General features: G+C 37.3%; 1 protein-coding gene across 2 annotated transcripts in view; it reads right to left on the bottom strand.

The window, feature by feature from the left end:
- The window catches only part of Acer3 (alkaline ceramidase 3), an 80,129-nt gene that overhangs the window by 42,830 nt on the left and 14,619 nt on the right, over positions 1 to 22,680 (bottom strand). The window contains exons 1-2 of one of the 2 annotated variants that reach the window (XM_037197306.1): positions 16,255 to 16,305; positions 1,121 to 1,231 (exon numbers count right to left, since the gene is read on the bottom strand). In XM_037197306.1, coding sequence (XP_037053201.1) covers positions 1,121 to 1,208 — 88 coding nt within the window. In that variant the 5' untranslated portion in view covers positions 1,209 to 1,231; positions 16,255 to 16,305. Of the gene's footprint in view, positions 1 to 1,120; positions 1,232 to 16,254; positions 16,306 to 22,680 lie in introns of those variants that run through there. The other variant, XM_028877466.2, reaches the window with a different exon arrangement.

Raw genomic sequence — 22,680 nt, 5'->3', positions numbered from 1 at the left:
GTAATATTCTGTAAACATCTTTTAGGTTTAATTGGTCTATAGTACAATTTAGATCTGCTGGGGTTTTTTGTTTATTTTGCCTGGATAGTCTTGAGTGCAAAAATTGTAAAAAGAAACAAAGATGGTCATTATATAATAATAAACAGGTCAATTCAACAACCATACACACACACAAACACACACACACACACACACACACACACACCAATAAACTATAATGCAATAACACAAGGAAGACGTCAACATCCTATTTTTAGCAATGGTTGCTAAAGACTGAACACAAAGTTAAGTGCTCTACCTCTAAGCTACATGCCCAGTCCTGCTATACATTTTTTTCTTTCTTTTTTTAGACAGTCTCATACACCCTAGACTGGCCTCAAACTTGCTATGTAGCAAAGGTGATCCTGAAATTTTGATCCTCCTACCTGCTGAGATGACAGGCATGAGCCACCATATCTGCTTTATGCAGTGCCTGGGATCAAAGCTAAACCTTGGGGCATGCTAGGCAAGCATTCCACAAACTGAGTTATAGCTCCACCCCTATAGTTTCCTATCTTTTACTCCTTGTCTCCTTCTATTCTTTCATGAACTCAAATAACTCATATAAATGCTGTTTTGATGTTATTCTCCAAATCCCTTAAACCTTTTTCATTCCTCTTTATTTTTTTCTCTCAGGACTATATATATATATATTTAAATAACCTGTCTGATTCACATTCTTTCTCCTGCTTGGTTCACTGTTGGTGCTATCTACTGTAGTTTTTCATTTCATTCATTATATTTTTCAGCTCCATAATTTTTGTTTGATTTTTAAATTAGTATTTCCATCTTTCCTTTAAACTTCTCCAACAGATTTCTGAATTGCTTTTACTAAGGTTTGCTGTGGGATGCTCTATGTGGCAAATGTGTTAATAAATAAAACATTGATTGGCCAGTAGCCAGATGGGAAGTATAGGCGGGACTAACAGAGAGGAGAATTGAGGGAACAGGAAGGGAAGGGGGAGACTGCCTGCAGCTGCTGCCAGGACAAGGAAGATGTAAAGTACCAGTAAGCCACGAGCCATGTAAGGAAGATTATATTATAGCACACCATTGTTTTCAAATGAAGTATTCTACATACCTGTGAGTGCTAAATAAGCAGCAATATACCGTTTTTCCAGTCCATCTCTAATGCTCTGAATTGCACCAAAAATTGGAGGTATGATCATAATTAGGTTACTCACTGTATTCCCTACAGGAGAAAAATACAAGAAGATACTTAGATTAACCAGTAACACTTAAGAACACATTCATTCGGTTTTTAGCAATAGTTAAATAAGGAATTCCTTAGAACGACTGTGATAATATATCTTCAAGATACTACAAAAAGTCTTTATTCAATAAAAATTTCTCAAAATAAACAAAAAAACCAAAGATACTTCCTGAAAAATGAAACTAAGAATGTTTTAGAGTATACCCACTTAAGACAAAATTCTGAATTCTAAAAGCAAGCAAGGAAAGGATCCCAGAAAATCCTCAGAGATATAACAGTTAAGTTAGCTGAAGATGGAAGTCTATACTCAAAGTGTGGTTCTCTGTAAGTGAATGATAATATAAACACTGATATAACATAATATAAATAATATTATTTTTGCTGTGGAATTGAAAAGTAATGAATTGAAAGTCTACATTTTATGTGTTTTTGTAATATTTCATTTTTCTTATAGTGTTCTTAGTTTCCAGGACATGAGACAATAGATTTTTAAAATTTAAGTGGATCTTATATGACTTTTGTTCTCATCTTTACAAAAACAAAGTTACAAGGAACAGCAAAAAAAGCTCAGTGGGCAAAGGTGTGTTACCAAGTCTGATGACCCCATTTAATTCCTGGGGTCTATATATATGGGAGAAGAATCAATTCCTTCACACTGTTTTTCGATTTCCATATGTGTCCTGGGATGCATATGTAAATAAATAAATAAAATGTGATAAAAATAAAAACAAAGTTCAGACATGAATAGCAAAAGAATAAAACCAAGTCCCAAAAGTTGTTAGTAAACAGGGAAAGAAATGACTAATCAACACAAATTTTATTATAGTCAGAGATGAGTAGCATATTTTCAATGTTTCAAGTGAATGATTTTTAATATAGCTAACTAATATCAAGATAAATTATCAATTAATTGAAAATGTAGAATGGAGATATTTTCTCAAACAATCAAGGATTGAAAAAATATATTTGCAACACATCTTTTCTCTGGAACCAAGTAGGTAATATAATGAGCCAAAATAAGGACATTACTTCTTTGAAGAGATGAGATAAAAATCTAAGAAACGGTCTGCAACAGAGGAAAGAAAGAACCAGAGTAGTGCTGTCCAAATGATCACTGATGACACAGCTGAAAATAAAGCAGGAAAGTCAAAAACTGCGGGAAATTTCCAAAGAAAAATAGGGAATTTAATAAGTCAAAATGTTGGTAGGATATTTGATAGAAGTATTGGAATATCTGTACTAATGTAGTCAACCTGGTCTCAACTGACCCAGGCATCTATTGCTGAATATTAGGCTAATTCAATTACATGTAATACCACATACTGGAAATATTTTTAAAATGTTTGTACTAAACACATACTTTTTCTTATAATTATTCCCTCAACAATAAAGTATAGTAACTACTAACACAATATTTACATTGTGTTAGGTATTATAAGTAATCAATGTATCATGCTGCATATTGAAGGATGTGTGCAGATTATGAGAATATTATGCCATTTTACATAAGAGATAAGCATCTGCAGATGTTGGTATTCATTGGTGTTCAGAAGAAGGCATCAGATCCCCTGAAACTAGAGGTACAGGAGTTTGTGAGGCACCATGTGGGTGCTGGGAACCCAACCTGGGTCCTGTGCAAGAGCAACAAGTGCTCTTTAACTGAGACAACTCTCCAACCGTATGTTTTTTAAAAGCTGATTGAGGTGCTATGGATTTAGCTCAGTGGTAGAGTGCTTGCCTAGCAAGCATAACACCCTGGTTCAGTCCTCAGCTCCAAGGGTTGGATGGGAGCAATGGAACAAAAGAAAATGAAAAAGTTGATTTAAAAAATAGACATAAAATTGCTCTTTAAATAACAAATTATATAAATTATAACCAATTTAGGTTTACTAAACAAAGAATATACATGACTGCAGACTTAAAACTTTTTTTTAAATTAAAAACTGCTATTAATCAGGTTCTAGCCAGAATTGGTAAGCCATGGAGCAATTTGAATAAGAAAAATTTACAATAAAGAATTGCTGAAGGGGGTAAGATTTACCTCAGTTGTCAGAGTTCTTGCCTAGCATGCAGGAGACACTCAAATTGACTTTCAAATTGACACCAACCAGGTGGTACATGCCTATAATTCCAGCACTCAGGAGCACGAAGATCCCAAGTTTAAGGTTATTCTCAGCTATACAGAGAACTGAAGGCCAGCTTGGGCTACATGAGACTCAGTCTCAAAAATAAGGCATAATGGAGCCAGGTCACCTAGTTTTATATACCTACAATCCCAACACTTGGGAGGCAGAGGTAGAAGGAACTCAAGTTCAAGTTCAGATTATTAATTAGAAGGAAATAAAGAGTAGCTAGTTGGTAAGAAGCAATGAGAACTCTGCAGAACAAAGGAACAGTAGGTGCAAGGAGAGTAGACCTACTATCCCTACTACTGTGGTAGAGCAGTAAAAGAAGATCCCTCGGGGCTGAGATGCAGACCAACACCCATAGTTCACCGAACAGTAGAGAAGCTGCTGTGTGACATGCTACCAAACTTGTTGAAATCCACCTACTAAAACCTGCCAGAAGGTTGGCGGATATAGCTCCACTGATAGAGTGTTTGTCTAGCATGTACAAAACCCTGAGCACAATCCCAGACACTGCATAAACTCAGTGTGGTAGCATATGTCTATAATCCTAGCACTCAGAAGTAGGAGAAACATCAGAAGTTGAAGGTCATCTTCCACTGCACAGAGAATTTGAGACCAGCTTGGGATACATGAGGCCCTGCACACACACACACACACACACACACACACACACACACACACACACACACACATACACACCTCACCCATCAGAATCTGTCGTCTAAGGTGCCTGCAAAAGGTGACCACTCTGTGGGGGTGGGGAGAAGTTATTGGCTACTATGTGCTTTGGACTAACTCAGGACCTGGATATTAGAGAAGCTTCCTGAACTTGTAGGAGCTAACATGGTACTAATTTCACCTGGACTTCAAGAATAGGCACCCAAGAAGTTGCCTGGCCAAAACACTAACACCAAGAAGGAAAAGCCCTTCCTCCTGTGATGTATCTCTAGTGCCCTCCACTGACAAAGTTTAACTCATGCTAGTTGTAAAAAAACAAAACAAAACAAAACAAAACACCAGTTAAAGATAGTATAGAAATGAATACTGAATTTGGAGCAAAGAACAGGCAATAAATTGATTCTAGCAGTTAAACTTCTTTCATTAGTTGTGTCTGAACCCAACTATGGCTAGTGAAAGTACCCTAATAACCACATAAAAATAGGAGTTTGAGGTGAAATAATGTTTTTCCTTCTCTTCCCCATATATTTTAATGTGGCTGTAGTGTTTTGTAATTTAAGGTATAAGATGAATGATAGAAAAATGAAGGCTAAATTAATTCTGCGAAGAATTTATTAGATTTGGAGTTAATTTCTAGAAAATTATTTTAAAAACAGCTCATTTTCTGGAAATAAAAACATTCATCCATATACTGCACAACAGCTGCTAAGTATTTATTAAATAAAAAATTCTGCTTGGATATATATTTAAATGAATTAAATAATCTTTTCTAAAAGGGTTAGAAAGATGGCTCATTAAGTAAAGTATTTTCTCTGTAAGCATGCAGACCTGAGTCCAGGTCCTCATAAGCCATGTAAAAGCTGAGTGTGGTAGCATGTACCTACTAGCTACTAGGGGTTGGAGTTGAGACTGGCAGATTCCAGGGGCTCACTAGCTAGCCAGTCTAGCAGAAATGATGAGTTCCAGGTTCAGTGAGAGATCCTGTTTCAAAACAGAAAAGTGGGGCGCTGGAGAGATGGCTCAGCAGTTGAGAGCACTAGCTGTTCTTTCAGAGGACCTGGGTTCAATTCCCAGCACCCACATGGCAGCTCACAGCTATCTGTAACTCCAGTTCCAGGGGATCTGACACCTTCATGCCAAAGCACATAAAATAAAAATAAATAAATTTTTAAAACCCAGTAAGGTGGAAAATTAATGAGGAAGACACCTAATGTTAACCTCTGGCTTCCACACCCACATACATAGGTGAAAGAACCCCCTCTACACACACACACACACACACACACACACAAATTTTTAAAAATCTGAAAAGTTTAAGCAGTCTCTTTATATAATAATTTGTAGGCCAGGTTGGCAATATTCTAGTAATTTCAGAATTGCTTAATAAAGTCATTTTTTCAAGAAAGACTCATATATTAAAATATGGTTTTATGGCCGGTGGTGGTGGTGCATGCCTTTAATCCCAGCACTTGGGAGGCAGAGGCAAGCAGATCTCAGTGAGTCTGAGGCCAGCCTGGTCTACAGAGCAAGTTCCAGGACAACCAGGACTGTTACACAGAGAAACCCTGTCTGGAAACCTCCCCCTCAAAATATGGTTTTATGATTTGAAGCTGAAATGGCCCTCCACTCATGATTTGACCACTTGTTCCCCCTGCTGGTGATGCTACTTTGGAAGGCTCTGGAATGTGTAGGAGATGGGGGCTAGCTAGTGAAACAAGTCATTAAGGATAAGTCCTTGAAGGTTATACCTAGCCCCTCGTTTGTGTCATGAACTCTGCTTCTTGGTCCACAATGTGAACAGCCTCCTCCACACTCAGGCTTCCATACCTACCCTACCAGGATGAGCTGAAACTAAGATAAATCTTCAGATTACTTCTGTCATGTATTGTAGTCATAATGAACACAAAGCAGCTAATAATATACATGGGGAAAAACGAAAGAAAGGAGGAAAAAACAGTAAGCAACGGATAAACATAGAGAACTCTGAACCAAGGTATACAAGCAAGATGTTTTGTTTCAGCATGACAGTAGGTGGAGCTAGTGTGTTTAGCAGGGTGGAGCTAGTGTGTTTAGCAGGCTAACTGCCCAGTATTCGGCAAAATACATAGGCCCCGAGGTGACTAGATGCTGCAATTTGGAGTTAGCTAACATCTTAGTTTAACAACCTATAAATGAAAAAATATTAAAACAATTACATATTTAAAAATATGATCAGATTTAAAAAAAGGAATATGGTCACATGATACATATGTGTATTCAGTCTCAGCATATCCAATATCTTCTAGGCCATGCATGGTGGTACATACCTTTAATACCAGCACTTCAGAGACAGAAGTAGGTGGATCTCTGTGAGTTCAAGGCCAGCTTGGTCTATTATAGGACAGCCAGGGCTACGTAGAGAGATCCTGTCTCAAAACAAAACAAATGCCTTCTGGCCTCTAAGGGTACCTGCACTCAAGCACATACCCACACAGGGACACAAACGAATACACAGTTAAAAATAAAAAAGTAAAACTAATAAATTATCCACCATGGCTCATGAAAAGTATTTTTCACAGTTTAAAGTTTTAAAGCCATACACTATAAAAATGAAATATACATATTAAATCACTGGAAGCAGAGTTTAGATAAGAGAGGAACCAAAGCTCCTCATCAGTCATGGCACAGGAAAACCCTGACCTCATAAGATGGAGGTTAGAGAGGAGGGAAGAGACTCAGCAGAAAAGTACTATGGTTATCTAACTCTGCCTTAGAAAGGTCCAAGGTGAACACTAAACATTGAAAAGAACATTAAGTAGATGACATGAGTCAGAAGAACAAGAGAAGATGGTCATTAACTCACTGGAGAAATTTTTTATTTTTTTTATTATTATTATTTTTGTTTTTCAAGACAGGGTTTCTCTGTGTAGTTTTGGTTCCTGTCCTGGATCTTGCTCTGTAGACCAGGCTGGCCTCAAACTCACAGAGATCTGCCTGGCTCTGCCTCCTGAGTGCTGGGATTAAAGGCATGGGCCACCACTGCCCGGCTTACTGGAGGAATATTTGTTGAATGAAAATAACAGATTTTGTCACAGGTCAAGAACAAAGGCTTTTCAAACATTTTAAGTAATGAAGAGGCACAACTGAAATGACAAAATCTGAAAATGGTTATTTTGATAATCCCAACTTCCTTTACATTCTAATTAAAACTTTCAGAGCCCAACTCAAATCTGCTGACATTAGGTTAAGTTTTCTCCAACCACCTTACAGAAAACTGACTCCTCTTCTAACAGCACATAACGTTCTAACCTCTCACCCAGCACTCAGCTCGATTACCTTGCACAGATTTCTTTTCACTGTATGTCTTATTATCCAAGGGCAGTGGCCTGACATTCATCCACTCACTCAAATGGTACAAGGCACAAAAAGTGATCAAGGTGGCACAAAGGATAAAGGCACCTGCCCTGACTCTAAGCCTGATGACAAGAGTCCAATTCCTGGGACCCACACAATGAAAGGAAAGAACAACTCCTGCAAGTTGTCCTCTCCCTCCATGCATGTGTGTGGTTAAGTATGTAAACACAAGTTTAAACACACATAACTTTTAAAAAAGATACTATAAAGCAGTGGTTCTCAACCTTCCTAATGCTGCAACCCTTTCCTACAGTGGTGACCCCAAGCTATAAAATCATTTCATTGCTACTTCATACCTGTAATATTGCTACTGTTAAGAATCACAGTCTAAATATCTGATATACAAACCCCAAAGGGGTCATGATCCACTGGTTGAGAACCACTGCAATAAAGGAACATAAAAACAAGATAGCCTACATGAAAATTAAACTAGCACCAAATCTATAAAATAGTTCAGATATTTAAAACCTAACAGACATTGAGGTTGGAGAAATAATTCAGTGGTTAAGGGCACTTGCTGTTCTTCCAGAGGACCTGGGTTCAATTCTCAGCACCTAAATAGTGGCTCAAAACTGGTCTGCAACACCAGCTCAAAGGGGATCCAATGCCCTCTTCCCTGTCCTCCAGGAGCACAAGGCACACAAGTGGTACACAGATATGCATATAGGCAAAACATCCATACCCATAAAATAATACAATAAAAACTAAAATTTTAAAAACCTAATGGACATTTTAAATTAAATGACATTGTTCAATTAAAATTAATTTATTTGATGTAGCAAGTTCAACTCTAACATCACAATTTTTCATTCACTCTTCATTTACTTATAATTGGAGTACATGTAAAAAAAATCATGTAAGTACAAGTATCTTTTTTTTTTTTTTTTTTTTTTTTTTTTTTTTTTTTGGTTTTTCGAGACAGGGTTTCTCTGTGTAGCTTTGCGCCTTTCCTGGAACTCGCTTTGGAGACCAGGCTGGCCTCGAACTCACAGAGATCCGCCTGCCTCTGCCTCCCGAGTGCTGGGATTAAAGGCGTGCGCCACCACCGCCCGGCTAAGTACAAGTATCTTAAGGGGCTGAGGAGCTGAATTAGTGGCTAAGAGCATTTATTGCTCTTCCAAAGGACCAGAATTGGGCTCCCAGCACCTACAATGGGAAGTTCATAACCATCTGTAACTCCACTCCAGAGGATCAGGTACTTTCTTCAGACTGCTCCTCTTCTGGATTCCTCAAGCACCCATACTCACATCTGAATATATATATATATATACGTGTGTATATATATATATATATGTATATATTATGTACATAAAATTCAAAATGAAAATAAATCCTTTTTAAAAGATACATTTTAAGTTTAATTAATAAAATGGAACTATTTAATACTGCTAAAATTTCACCAAGGACATCATTTATACTTTTCTTTTTAAATGTGCATTGGTGTAAGATTCACTGGAACTGGAGTTACAGACAGTTGTGAGCTGCCATATAGGTGCTGGGAATTGAACCTGGGTCCTCTGGAAGGACAGCCAGTGCTCTTAACCACTGAGTCATCTTTCCAACCCAACACCATTTATATTTTTATGATTTATTTTTATTAAAGCTTTTACATTAGCATAAATATTTTCCTAAATTGGCTTTAAACATATAAAATAGTCTTTTTGTAATTTGTTACACTTACTTATTTGTGTAGGGGAACAGACAGGGCCTGAATGCCAAGGGCATATAGAATATTTGCAGGACTCAGTTCTCTCCTTCTACCATGTGGGGTCCAAGACCAAATTCAGGTTGTCAGGCTTAGCAACAAATGCTTTTACTCACCCTCTGAACCATCTTGCCAACTCAAAAAGTTTTAAAAATCATCTTAAAGTAATCACAAAAGGGAAAGTATTTTCTTTTGCTCTTCAAGACTCTAAGGATTCCCAAAGATTAGTAATCTAGGTTCCATAACTTAAAAATAAAAGTATCACTGTTATCTGTTGGAATATTATTTTAAGGTGTGTTCCATTTGTTTATGCTGTGGAATATTTGTTTAGTGATGCACAGATGTGTTGCATTCTTTTATGTTGCATTTGTTTAGCTCTTGTGATGCTGTGTTACTTTGCCTGTCTAAAACACCTGATTGGTCTAATAAAGAGCTGAACAGCCAGTAGCTAGGTAGGAGAAAGGATAGGCAGGGCTGCCAGGCAGAGAATAGAAGAAATCTGGGAAGAGAGAATCTAGGAGCAAGAGAAGGAGGAGGAGGACACTAGGGGCCGGCCACACAGCCACGAAGTAAGAGTGAAAGTAAGATTTACAGAAGTAAGAGAAAGGTAAAAGCCCAGAGGCAAAAGGTAGATGGGATAATTTCAGAAAAGCTGGCTAGAAATAAGCCAAGCCAAGGCCGGGCATTCATAAGTAAGGATAAGTAAGAATAATCCTCTGTGTATTTATTTGGAACTGGGTAGCGGCCCCCCAAAGAGCTAAAAGAATTCCAACACCAGTTATCCTTAATATAGAGTAGTGATCTGCCACTACTTTTTTTTTTTTTTTTTTTTTGGTTTTTCGAGACAGGGTTTCTCTGTGTAGCTTTGCGCCTTTCCTGGAGCTCACTTGGTAGCCCAGGCTGGCCTCGAACTCACAGAGATCCGCCTGGCTCTGCCTCCCGAGTGCTGGGATTAAAGGCGTGCGCCACTACTGCCCGGCCCTCTGCCACTACTTTTTAAAGATTTATTTTTAAATTACGTGTATGTATATGGGTCTGCATATGAGTATGTATATATGGGTCTTGGTGCCTGTGGAAGTGTCTTAGGGTTTCTATCACTGTGAAGATACCATGACCATAGCAACTCTTATAAAGAAAAACATTTAATTGGGGTTACTGAACCAACTCTCTAGCACCCTACCACTGCTTTTAAAGTTTCACACTGTATGAGATACTACAGTTTGGGTAATTAATCCTTTATTGGCAGGCACATGCACGTGCGCGGCGCGCGCGCGCGCGCACACACACACACACACACACACACACTAATGTGCACACAAAATAAAATTATGTTAATAGCTTCTTATTTAAAGAAGTTCAAAAAATACTATAAACATGTATTGTTTCCTTGGGCTGCCATAACAAACGACCATAGCCAGGGTGTCTTTATGAATTTATTGAGAAGGCTAGAAGTCTTAAATTAAGGTGTCAGCAGAGTTGTTTCCTTGTGGAGGCACTGAGGAAAAACTACCCCCTTGTTCCTCGGAGCTTTGGGTGAGTGCTGGCATTTCTTAGCACTCTTTGGTTTGTAAATGCATCATTCTAATCTTTGCTTTCATTTTCACCTCCTTTCTTCTCTCTCTGTCACTGTGATTTCTTCTTCGTATAAAGATACCAGTTACTGAATTTAGAACACCTTAGTTCCGGTATAATTTAATCTCAGGATTTTTAAAGACCCTATATTCAGATCAGGTGTCAAATGGACATGACTTTCAGGTGAATATTATTTGCCAACACAATATCATAGAACATACTTTTTTTTTTCTTGAGACAGGGTTTCTCTGTATCTTTGGAGCCTATCCTGGAACTCCCTCTGTAGCCCAGTCTGGCCTCAAACTCACAGAGATCTGCCTGTATCTGGCTTCAAAGTGCTGGGACTAAAGCCACCACCACCCAGCTCACTGAACATACTTTTAAAAGAAAACATAACATATATTAAAGCAGTAATTCTTTTTGCTTTTTGTTGGTTTTTCCAGACAGCGTTTCTCTATGTCACCCTGGCTGTCCTGGAACTCAGTCTGTAGTCCAGACTGGACTCAAACTCAAGAAATCCATCTCCTTCCCGCCTCCAGAGTTCTGGGATTAAAGCTGTATGTCACCACTGCCTGGCTAAATCAGTTTGATAATTCTTTATCAAACTAAAATTTTTTTAAACTAAGATCTAACATGCACATAGTTTACTAAAAAGTGAAACAAGCCAAGTGATGGTGGTGCACATCTTTAATCCCAGCACTCAGAAGACAGAGACAGGCGGATCTCTGTGAGTTTGAGGTCAGCCTGATCTACAGAGTGAGTTCCAGGATAGGCTCCAAAGCTACATAGAAACCGTCTCGAAAAACAAACAAACAAAAAATTACCTTATATAATGTAGTAAACATAATTTTAGAACATATTTTTGAAATTTATTTATTTTTTATTTTATGTATATGAGTGTTTTGCCTATGTATATGAATGTTTTGCACAACTGTGTTTTGTGCACCACACACATGCAGTGCCCAAAGAGGCCAGAAGAGGGAGCTAGACCCCTGAAACAGGAGTTACACATGGTTGTGAGCTGCTATGTGGGCTCTGGGACCAAACTCTGGTCCTTTTTTTAAAAAATTTATTTATTTTATTTTACAATACCATTCAGTTCTACATATCAGCCACAGGTTCCCCTATTCTCCCCCCTCCCACCCCCTCCCTTACCCCAGCCCACCCCCCATTCCCACCTCCTCCAGGGCAAATCCTCCCCCAAGGACTGCGATCAACCTGGTAGACTCAGTCCAGGCAGGTCCAGTCCCTTCCTCCCAGGCTGAGCCAAGTGTTCCTGCATAAGCTCCAGGTTTCAAACAGCCAACTCATTCAATGAGCACAGGACTTGGTCCCACTGCCTAGCTGCCTCCCAAACTGATCAAGCCAATCAACTGTCACACCTATTCAGAGGTCCTGATCCAGCTGGGGGCCCCTCAGCCTTTGGTTCATAGTTCATGTGTTTCCATTCATTTGGCTATTTTTTTTTCAATAATTGAGTAAAGCCAAAATTTATTATAAGCCACAGTCGTCCTAGGGCCCTCCATGCTATATATATAGCCTCCATGGTTCTATGGGTTGTGGTCTGATTGTTCTTTATTTTATATCTAGAATCCACTTATGAGTGAGTACATACCATGACTGTCTTTCTGGGTTTGGGTTACCTCACTCAGGATGATTTATTCTAGTTCCATCCATTTGCCTGCAAATTTCATGCTTTCGTTGTTTTTCTCTGCTGAGTAGTACTCCATTGTGTATATGTACATTTTTTTTCATCCATTCTTCCGTTGACAGGCATCTAGGTTGTTTCCAGGTTCTGGTTATTACAAATAGTGCTGCTATGAACATAGCTGAGCATGTATCTTTATGGTATGAATCAGCATTCCTTAGGTATATGCCCAAGAGTGGGATAGCTGGGTCTTAAGGTAGTTCGATACCTAATTTTCTGAGAAACTGCCATACTGATTTCCACAGTGGTTGTACAAGTTTACATTCCCACCAACAGTGGAGGAGTGTTCCCTTTGCTCCACATCCTCTCCAACATTGGCTGTCATTGGTGTTTTTGATCGTAGCCATTCTGACAGGTGTAAGGTGGTATCTCAGAGTTGTTTTGATTTGCATTTCTTTTGATTTGATTAAGGATGTTGAGCATTTCTTTAAATGTCTTTCAGCCATTTGTAGTTCTTGTTTTGTGAATTCTCTGTTTAGCTCTTTAGCCCATTTTTTAATTGGACTGTTCAGTATTTTGATGTCTAGTTTCTTGAGTTCTTTATATACTGTGGAGATCAATCCTCTGTCAGATGTGGGGTTGGTGAAGATCTTTTCTCATTCTGTTGGCTGTCTTTTTGTCTTATTGACTGTGTCTTTTGCCCTGCAAAAGCTTCTCAGTTTCGAGAGGTCCCATTTATTAATTGTTGTGCTCAGGGTCTGTGCTGTTGGTGTTTTATTTAGGAAATGGTCTCCAGTGCCAGTGCCAAACTCTGGTCCTTTGCAATAGCAGCAAGTGCTTTTAATTGCTGAGCCATCTCTCCAGTCCTTAGAACATTCTTCTTTATCTATGCATTTTACTATCTCATAGGCTGAATTCCTATGAATAGAATCTCCTCCTGAATACTACCTAGCATTTCTTTTTAAGAGCTGGTTCCCCATATGGTATGGTTGCAAGCAATAAGAACTTCTATATTCCTACACTCCCCTGGTCAATTCTCACACCAATCCAAGATTATTTGTTGTGAAAATTAGAATCAGCTGCAATAAAAACAGCACTCTTTTGGACATTTATAGGAAGGTGGTATAGTTAATGCCTAGGCATTCATATTTAGACCAAGTGTATAAAACTGTAAAATCAGAAAAATATCCTATGAAACACCATGTGATAACAGATTGAAGAAAGCATGCTTAGTAATCAAAAATGAACTGGCACTGGGAGTTCCTATCAGAAGTTCTGGTTTAGACTCTGGGTTTGGACTCCAAGAAGTCACAGATCAGCAAGATGGGTAGGGTGGCTAATAGGTAGATTGGTGAGTAAACTGGTTTCAGGTAAACCCTTTTTAAAAAAAAAAAATGTTTTAAGAGTTGTACTCCCAACTCGAGTGTACATTTATTTAGTGCTTTGTCATGAAATTATCATGAAATAAAATTTACATAAAGAACTACTACATACTGAAGTATGTAGTCATCAGATTCACAAAGCTGTTCTCTAGGAAAAGTACTTGTAAGATTGTTTTAAGATGTGAGTTTAACTACCTGCTTTTTTCATGAGCACCATTTTAATTTGAAAGAACTGACAGGCAAATTATGAATTAGTTATTCTTGGGAATATGGAAGATCTTCATGGAAATAAGCAAAGTGAATGTTCCTTCAAGAAAAATAATTGTATTTTTTTTTCAAATGACAAAATTTTAGCTTTTCAATCAAAACTTAGTCTTGAAAATCTTTTAACTTCTACTGTGAAACTGACAGCTTATCAATAGTTACAGGCTTATCTGGTGATGCCAAAGTGTTATATTAACAACTGTGATTTCTTAAAAATATTAAAGAAGTACCTTATATCTAAAAGACCTATATCAAGACTGAACCTTTTTTTCCAAGTGACTGAAGCATGATGCTTGTAAAATCACAGATTTGGTAAAAGATCATTCAAAATGCAAGAAAAATCAATGTATATCAATGTGACATAGTAAAGCAAGATCAATGATATAGTCAAGGGAGTGTATGCTTTAACTTATCATAAGACTACAACAACTTGTCAAGTTCAATATACTATCAAAGAGCACCCATAATTATTAAGAAAGACTATCAAAATACTTTCTTTTTCCAACTACCTGTCTGTGTTAAAAGCCTAATATTTTTATGGACTTGACCCAAAACATTATTATAGATTAAATGCAAAGGAAAAAGGGAGAACCCAACTGACTTTTTAATTAAGCCTAATGACAGAAACTTCTAAAAATGTAAAGAAACACCACTCTTATTACTAAATTAAATTATTATTGTGTGTGCACATGTGCCTGAAGTAGGGCATCTGTGCCACAGTCTACATGTGGAGGTCAGAACTTCGTGAAGTCAGTCAATTCTTTCTTTTCACCTTACAGGTTCTAGATTCAACTTGGGTCATCAGATTCGCAAGGCAAGCACCCTAACCCACTGAGCCATCTCACCCTCTAAATAATTTTTTTAAGATCAAGAAGAGATCTTCAAAGCACAGAATTAGAAAAGAACCAGATACAGCACTATGAACACATTTCCCACAGTCAGGCAGGTCTTTCAATGTTGGCCAATGTTGAGAGTGGGAGAGTCTCTTTTAGTAAAGTTCCCATAATGTACTTCTGACTAAAAGATTTCCATTGGCGCTGTAGGTCAGTAACAGAATTTTGCCCAGTATGGAGGGCATGGGTTCAATCTTTAGCATTTGAAAGAAAAAATTCAGATGGAATAGTAGCAGGAGATTCTATAATAATGATATATAATAATCACGATACAGGAGGTTTAAAAAAAAAGTCATGAAAATCCCTAGAGTAGCTCTAGAAGCTTGAGTTTTTAGATGACAATAGATGATACAAGTATAAAAATATTCCAAGAATTTGAACACTTGAAAACAATCATCTCTTTGCAAAATCCCTTTCATTCTCTAGCAACAAAGAAGCTTTCTTATACTAACCACCAGAAATTTAAAGGAGCAGAACTAAAAATTAGTGGTAGAATTAAGGATTCACAAATAGTTCCAGATACAAGAAGTTTTTATATTATACAACTCCAGGGTTTCTTCATATCTCAGTTGACTATGGTTGTTTAGTGGCATGAAAAAAAATGCAAATATAAAGACAAACATGAGTCAAAGCCCTGATCATGTTTTCAATATTTACAATTTCATTTCATTTTATTGGCTATACAATATTTTAGTATAAAGCTACATAATATTTTATTTACACAAATTTCTAGCAACCAATGTTTAGCTCTTTTCCTTCTTTTTTTTTTTTTTGGAGACACGGTTTCTCTGTGTAGCTTTGGAGCCTATCCTGGAACTCGCTCGGTAGAGCAGGCTGGCCTTGAACTCACAGAGATCCACCTGCCTCTGCCTCCCTAGTGCTGGGATTAAAGGTGTGCACCATCACCACCTGCCTTTTTTCCAATTTTTACTACAATGGTCAATGGTATAATCGCTAAAGCATATGTATGTGCACACGCATGCACATGTGCACACACACACAAAATCCTTTTATGAGTATTTAAAAAGTCTTATTTATGGAAGGCTGTGCACAGTTACAGCTTCAGACATGCACTTGTTTTCACTTTTCTCTACCTATATGAATGCTTCAACATAAAAATTTAAGGAACATTAACCAAATTGATTTCCCTCTGTTACAAATGAGGAGATAGAGATTCCACATCAACTGGCTTTCCTACATCTATAGAGGAAGCATAAAAGCCATCTCAAACTAATGTCCTTAGTAAATGTCCCTTTCCTTAGCCCTATTCTACTTTTTTTCCTGTCTTAACCTATGTTTTGCAATAACAAAACACTAGAGACTGGACAACTTATTTACCTCAGTGTTCAAGAGACAGAGATTGGCAAGGGCTTTATGCGGCATCATAACCTGGCGGACGAAGGGAGAGTAATGTACACAAGAATAAGGGAGATGTCAGGCTCACTCTAAAGATAAATGATCTGTGCTCGGAGCACCAAAAAGTCTCAACTCACAATATTGTTACATTGGGAATTAAATGTCCACATGAGTTTTAGTGGTCATAAATCATATTTAAGCCATATCACTCTCATTTTCCCCTTTCTGGTTCCAAAAAGTATCTAATAAAATTATGTTCTCTCACTGTTAACCCTAAACAAAAGTACAAAGTCCTTTTATCTATCAGCATTGTTTTTTGCTGGTGACAGGGAACATGGGTATGGATACAGAAAGTAGAACCACAATTGAAGCAATTAGGAAGTTATATAAAACATTAGTTAAAACAGGGCAGCAGACATAGCTCAGTGGTAGAAGACTTGTATGGCATACATCTAGTCCTAAGTTTGAGCCCAACATAAATGCACACACATGTGAGTGCACTCATGCACACACACAAATCATCAAAATAATGTGATGCTGAAACAAGAGAGTTCACTAAGACAGATTGGAAAGTCCAGATACATACACAAGTACATTTAAGATGTAGCATGTAATAATGTTGGTTTTCAACTTTTTGGAAGAAGCATTTAACAAATGGTAAAAGGTAGCTCAACTAAAATTCAATTTGAGAAAAATTAAGCTCTTCCAGAAGCCATAAGAATATATAGCATATAATAACTGATATTTATAAGGTCAACCTACCAGATGAATAATTCTCTGATGGAGGAACCTCGTCAAACAAGGCTTACAAGGACATGGATGCTGAATATTGTTTGCTTCTGTCTGTACTTTTCTTATGTGTTACCACAATTTTTCCTTAAAATAGTTATGGGATCTTCTCCCATAGCCTGGATTGTTAGTGTGTTCTCTCCTTGAATATATTGGACACAATTATGTCTATGGATTGACAGAAAAATTATTTCTTCTTCTACTGTGTAATTTTGGTGAATAAAATATTCTTTTGTAGCTAGGCCTTTGTTCCACAGCTTCAAGACAATAACATACAATTGGTTGATTTAAAAACCTCAGAGCAAGTTCAAAGTAGACTAGATATCCCTGTAAATGAATCATAAAATAAACCTTCACAGAAAATGCACAAGGACAAATTCCCAGATGTCTGATTATTGAACCAAGATCACAGGCATAAAGCAACTTTCATGCCAGTTCTTCTCTAGCTAAAGTCTGGCTGATAACATAAGACCTAACTCCCTGCACAAATTCCTCAGCAATTAACTCTGTACAAACTCCTAACTTTAGTCTTATGATACAAAACTCAAGGGGCAACTAACTAACTGTTTATGTTGAGGTCCTAAAATTTACATGTGTGACAGAATAGCAATTAACCAGAGGCCAGAGAGAAACTGCTTTCATGCAGCTAAACCACGGGAAAAGTTTTCACAACTAGCCAGGGCTACAGAGGATAATCTAACTTTACAGCCCTGAAATAAGAGTTCCAAGTTTCTGTCCTTGTGATCTGAGGTTGCACACAGGATAAGAAAATATATCTTAAGATTTGGGATGATTTTCATGACATTATCCCTCAGGGAAGTGTCAAGCGTTGCCATGGTTACTCACTCCCAGCTGCACCGGCTGCACTCCCCTAGCCAGCACAGCAATCCAAGCCCAAGAGAAACTGACACTTTTAAATGTTAATTTAGAATGTTTATCACACTTAGAAATACAGAATATAATGTATAATTTCTCTATTTTCTAAGCTCCCAGATAGTTTGCCTTTCTACCCCCTTTATAGGCTATATCCTTGGCAAGATAGTGAAACAACTGAATCCTCCTTCACAGCTGCAGCTGTGCCACTAATCAGAAAGCTGATAGATTTATTTTGTGTGGTTATCAGGATGCTCTGCTTCTTATCATTTACTCAAGAAATGTAATGTGGCCCTCAAATGTCACTCTTATATTGTCTAAAGCTTTCTGTTGGAAATATATAACTGGGAAAAGACAAAGAGAAAGATTTTCAACATGGAGTAATAAAGAAAGTTGCCATCAGAAAGGGTGTGTTCCCTTCCTACCCATCAGATAGAAGTTTAATTCTCACCAACATCGTGGATTTTTCTACAAACCCTGGGTGTGGTCTTGGAGCTGTTTCTCTGAGATTACAATAAAGCTCAATCTTTTTCCCATATCTTATATATTAGGTAAATCAAATTTTATTTTGAATATGTAGGAGTAAAGTATTAAGAATTAGGACAGAAATTTAAAAAGATCACTACATACTACTTGAGTAGCAACACAATACAGCCCACTGAGAATTTCAACCTTGAGCTCTCTGGAAACCTAAATTTATAACCCGGATCCCAGTGATTCAACTCAGAGATAAGCAAACCAGTGCCCAAAGTTAAGATCCTCTGATATCTCCCATAGCTTCAATGTCTGCCTTACCTTTCTCTTGCTACACCCTCTTGTGTTCCTTTAAATAAAACTTTATGGTGGATATGGTTTATGAAGATGGATGAGTCCTTTAAGATACCCAACCTTGTGCAATCTTTATAATAATATTTTCTATAATTTGCACAAATGCAAAAGTAGACCATGTAGCCAGTTCATATTCTTATAAAACAAAGTGTCTACATCTTATACTTTTCTGATACTTTTCCTAGCTTATAATAAATACATTCACATCTACAGATATTCACTTCCCAAAGCAATCCTCTAAGTGGATAAATCTAGAAGAATACTCATTTACTAAAGGCATTGAGGCTCAAAAGAGAAAATGATTTGTCCATAGTTCTTCAACTGAGAATGCAGTAGGTTCAAACTTAGGACTAAGCTTATGAATTGTACTATACTGCCTCTAAAATATGAAACAATTACATATCTATGGTATCTCCACAATAACTCTGTGGGTTTAAGGTCACACCTCTTATGCTGATGAGTCTATCTATATTTACCAATTAAGAGGTAGTTAGTTTCGGGGTTTTGTTTTGTTTTGTTTGTTTGTTTTGTTTTTCAAGACAGGGTTTCTCTGTGTAGTTTTGGTGCCTGTCCTGGATCTCGCTCTGCATACAAGGCTGGCCTCGAACTCACAGAGATCCATTTGTCTCTGCCTCCTGAATGCTGGGATTAAAGGTGTGTGCCACCACCACCTGGCTACAGTAGTTTTTAATAGCAATATATAATGTTTATGCTAAGAGACTAAACATCTTCAACCCCTCATTCTATTTATGAGCACCTATTAGAGGGCTAAGGCATTGCGCTGAGTAAAACTTTTAGTAAAACAGACATTTTTGTGAAGAAAATAAATAATTTTTCAGTTCATAAGCAAAAAGGAAGATAATTTGATTTTGAAAGATAGTGAAGACTTTTTTTTTTAAGACAGGGTCTCACTATGTAGAGCAGAGGATAGTATAGAACTCACAAAGATCTACTTGCCTTTGCCTCCAGAGTAAACAACCACATCCTGAATTTATAGCAAAGCTTTAAACTCTTAACCAATATTTATATGCTACTTTCAGATTTATGGAAGTCATTTTCCTCATCTAAACCATAAGATATTAGTAATCTAATATGACAGCTAAAGAAAAATTAAGCAATTTGTCTTATATAAAATATCTCAGCTGGGCAGTGATGGCACATGCCTTTAATCCCAGCACAGGGAGGCAGAAGCAGGTGAATCTCTGAGTTCAAGGCCAGCTTGGTCTACAGAGTGAGTTCCAAGACAGCCAGGGCTACACAGAAAAACCCTGTCTTAAAAAGCAAATAACAACAAACAAACAAACAAAACCCTCAAGGAAAAGTCAGGATTCACATACAAGGATACTGATGATAAAATTTCTATTCTCGGGACTGGAGATGGCTCAGTGGTTAAGAGACTGTACTGCTCTTTCTAAGGACCTGAATTTGACTCCCAATACTGTGTCAGGTGGCTAACAACCACTTGTAACTTCAGCTCCAGGGGACCCAATGTTCTCTTTTGACCTCTGGCAGGCACTGCACAAATAAATTCAGATTCACACATATAGATAATTTTTTAAAAAATCTTAAAATGTCTATTCTAATTCCACTTTGTGAACTTTTTCATGTTCTGGATTGTGTGTGTTTGTGTGCATGCATGTGTGTGTAGTTATAGTTCAGAAAACAAAATACTCAGTAAGCTTTTACTTATTTTATAAAAAACACTATTAATTTCACATTTTAAAGTAAAATAAGTTACTTAAATGTTTTAGTAAAGATTGTATTCTCTTCATAATTGATGGCTATACATTTTTAATTATAAATTTATCCAATTACATATCACTACTCTTCTAGTATTATTCAATACTTCAAACATATTTTCAAGTTATATAACAAATGAAATAATTCTATTTAGTAAGCTTCTCTGTGAATATGAATAACAAAAACAAATAATTACATTTAGATATAGTTATACAGAAAATAAGTTGTGGAATTCCTTTGAAAATGTGTAAGTAGTTGTTTAAGTGTTCCAATGTTTCCATCTTCAACTCTATGAGCAGCTAAGTATTCATTTTAAAAGAATATTAGGTAAAAATAATAGGATTATGAATTTACTAAATTCTTTCAGAGTGTGTAATTTGAATCTGGTTCCCAAGTAGTAGGGAAAAAACTTAAAAATTATAATTTTTTTTTTTTTTTAATTCTCAAACCTCTCAAATGTACTAGGCTACTCCTATCAGAATTTCTGGACCAAGTTTCACTGAAACAAGATATTTTTCTCTAAGGTATTCATTCACTGCCCAAGTGTCAGCTTAAGGTCTGGAGGAAAAAAAAACAAAACAAAACAAACAAACAAACAAAAAAAACGACAACTGCTTTAAAGAAAACAGAACAGGTCAGCCAAGTAGAGTGAGTCATGGTACCAAACAGAAGTTTCTCTGTGATCCAGCTAATGCAACAGCATTATCAAATACACACATAATACATATTTCCATAGTCTTTCATTAAGTTACAATCTAAATACTTCATTTCACATTTTACTTGAAATAAATAAACTGGAAAAAGCAAGTTAGAAAAGAGCAAAAGAAACAGAAACAGTTTTTATATTCTTGGAATCACGATAGTAAACATATTTATACGACATCCTTTGATATAAAATGCCATCTGTGGGTTAGGTATTATTATCCTTATTTTACTTATCAGAGAACTTGACCCCCAGAGAAAGTACAGAAGTTGCTCCATGTTGTATAGCTGTTAGAACAGAATATCTGGACTTAACTTCATGTCAAATCTCTTTGATAACAAGCTATGTTCCTCCTATCACACCAGATTGGGAAAAAAAGGGAAACAATATAGAAAATACAAAATGAAATGTGTTAATCTTTGCTCATAATTCTAAAGGGCAAGCAAACATATTATATATACATAAGCTGGAACTTATCTAAACTTCTAAAATGTATTTATTTGTATGCCTTATAATTAAAGAAATGCTACTGTAGAATCATTTATTGGGGCTGGAGAGATGGCTCAGTGGTTAAGAGCACTTGTTGCTCTTGCAGAGGACCCTGGTTTGGTTCCCAGCACCTACATGAAGGTTCACAACCATTTATAACTTCAGTTCCAAGAGATCTGATGCTTTCTTTTGACCTCCACAGTCTCCAAGCATACACATAGTGAACAGACATACAAGCAGGCAAAATATTCACACACAAAATAAAATTGTATGTTTACCAAAATAATTTTAGAAACAAAGACAAAAGAATCATTTATCTTTATTGTTATTTATCTTTTCACTTTTTATTAATTCTCTGGATTTCACATCATGCATCCCAATCCCATTCATCTCCCTGTCCCTTCCCATCTGCCCTCTGCCCCTGCAAACTCCCCCACAAAACAAAATAAACTAAAATTAAAAAGGAAAAAAATCTCGTCATGGAAGTTGTACTGTGACACAGTGTGTCACACAGTGTACCCTTTAGTCCATACATCTTTATTTGCAAGATGTATGGACTAAAAAGAGTCACTGGCCTGATTCAAGGCCTCTGACTTCAGCTGGACCCTCACTGGGATTCCTCTTGAATATCTTGCTGTTGCCCTGTGTCATGGACATCCTGCAGCTTTGGGATCTGCAGGACTGGCCCCTTCATGCACTCCAGATCATGGATGGAGTGGATGTTAGGGTGAGCCAACTCATAGTCCTAGTTCTAGGCATGGTTGGTTGCTAGATTGGTCAGCCCACCAGCTCTACCTCATCCTCATCACTGGCATGAGCTCTTCAGCATCACCCAGGCTAGCTCACCCTATGCAGCAAGCAGTAAGGGGCAGGATGGGTTTTCCTGCTCTCACACCCTCACTTGCACCTACATCACCAGGGCCATCTCTACTGTGTTGCCCAGTCGAGGTGCAGAGGCCACTCTCCCCAGCTGCAGCTGGTGAGGG

This window comes from Peromyscus leucopus, chromosome 1 (assembly GCF_004664715.2).
Source record: "Peromyscus leucopus breed LL Stock chromosome 1, UCI_PerLeu_2.1, whole genome shotgun sequence".
Taxonomy (NCBI): Eukaryota; Metazoa; Chordata; class Mammalia; order Rodentia; family Cricetidae; genus Peromyscus; species Peromyscus leucopus.
The sequence above is the reverse complement of the archived record's forward strand: the minus strand, read 5'-3'. Positions and strand labels throughout refer to the sequence as shown.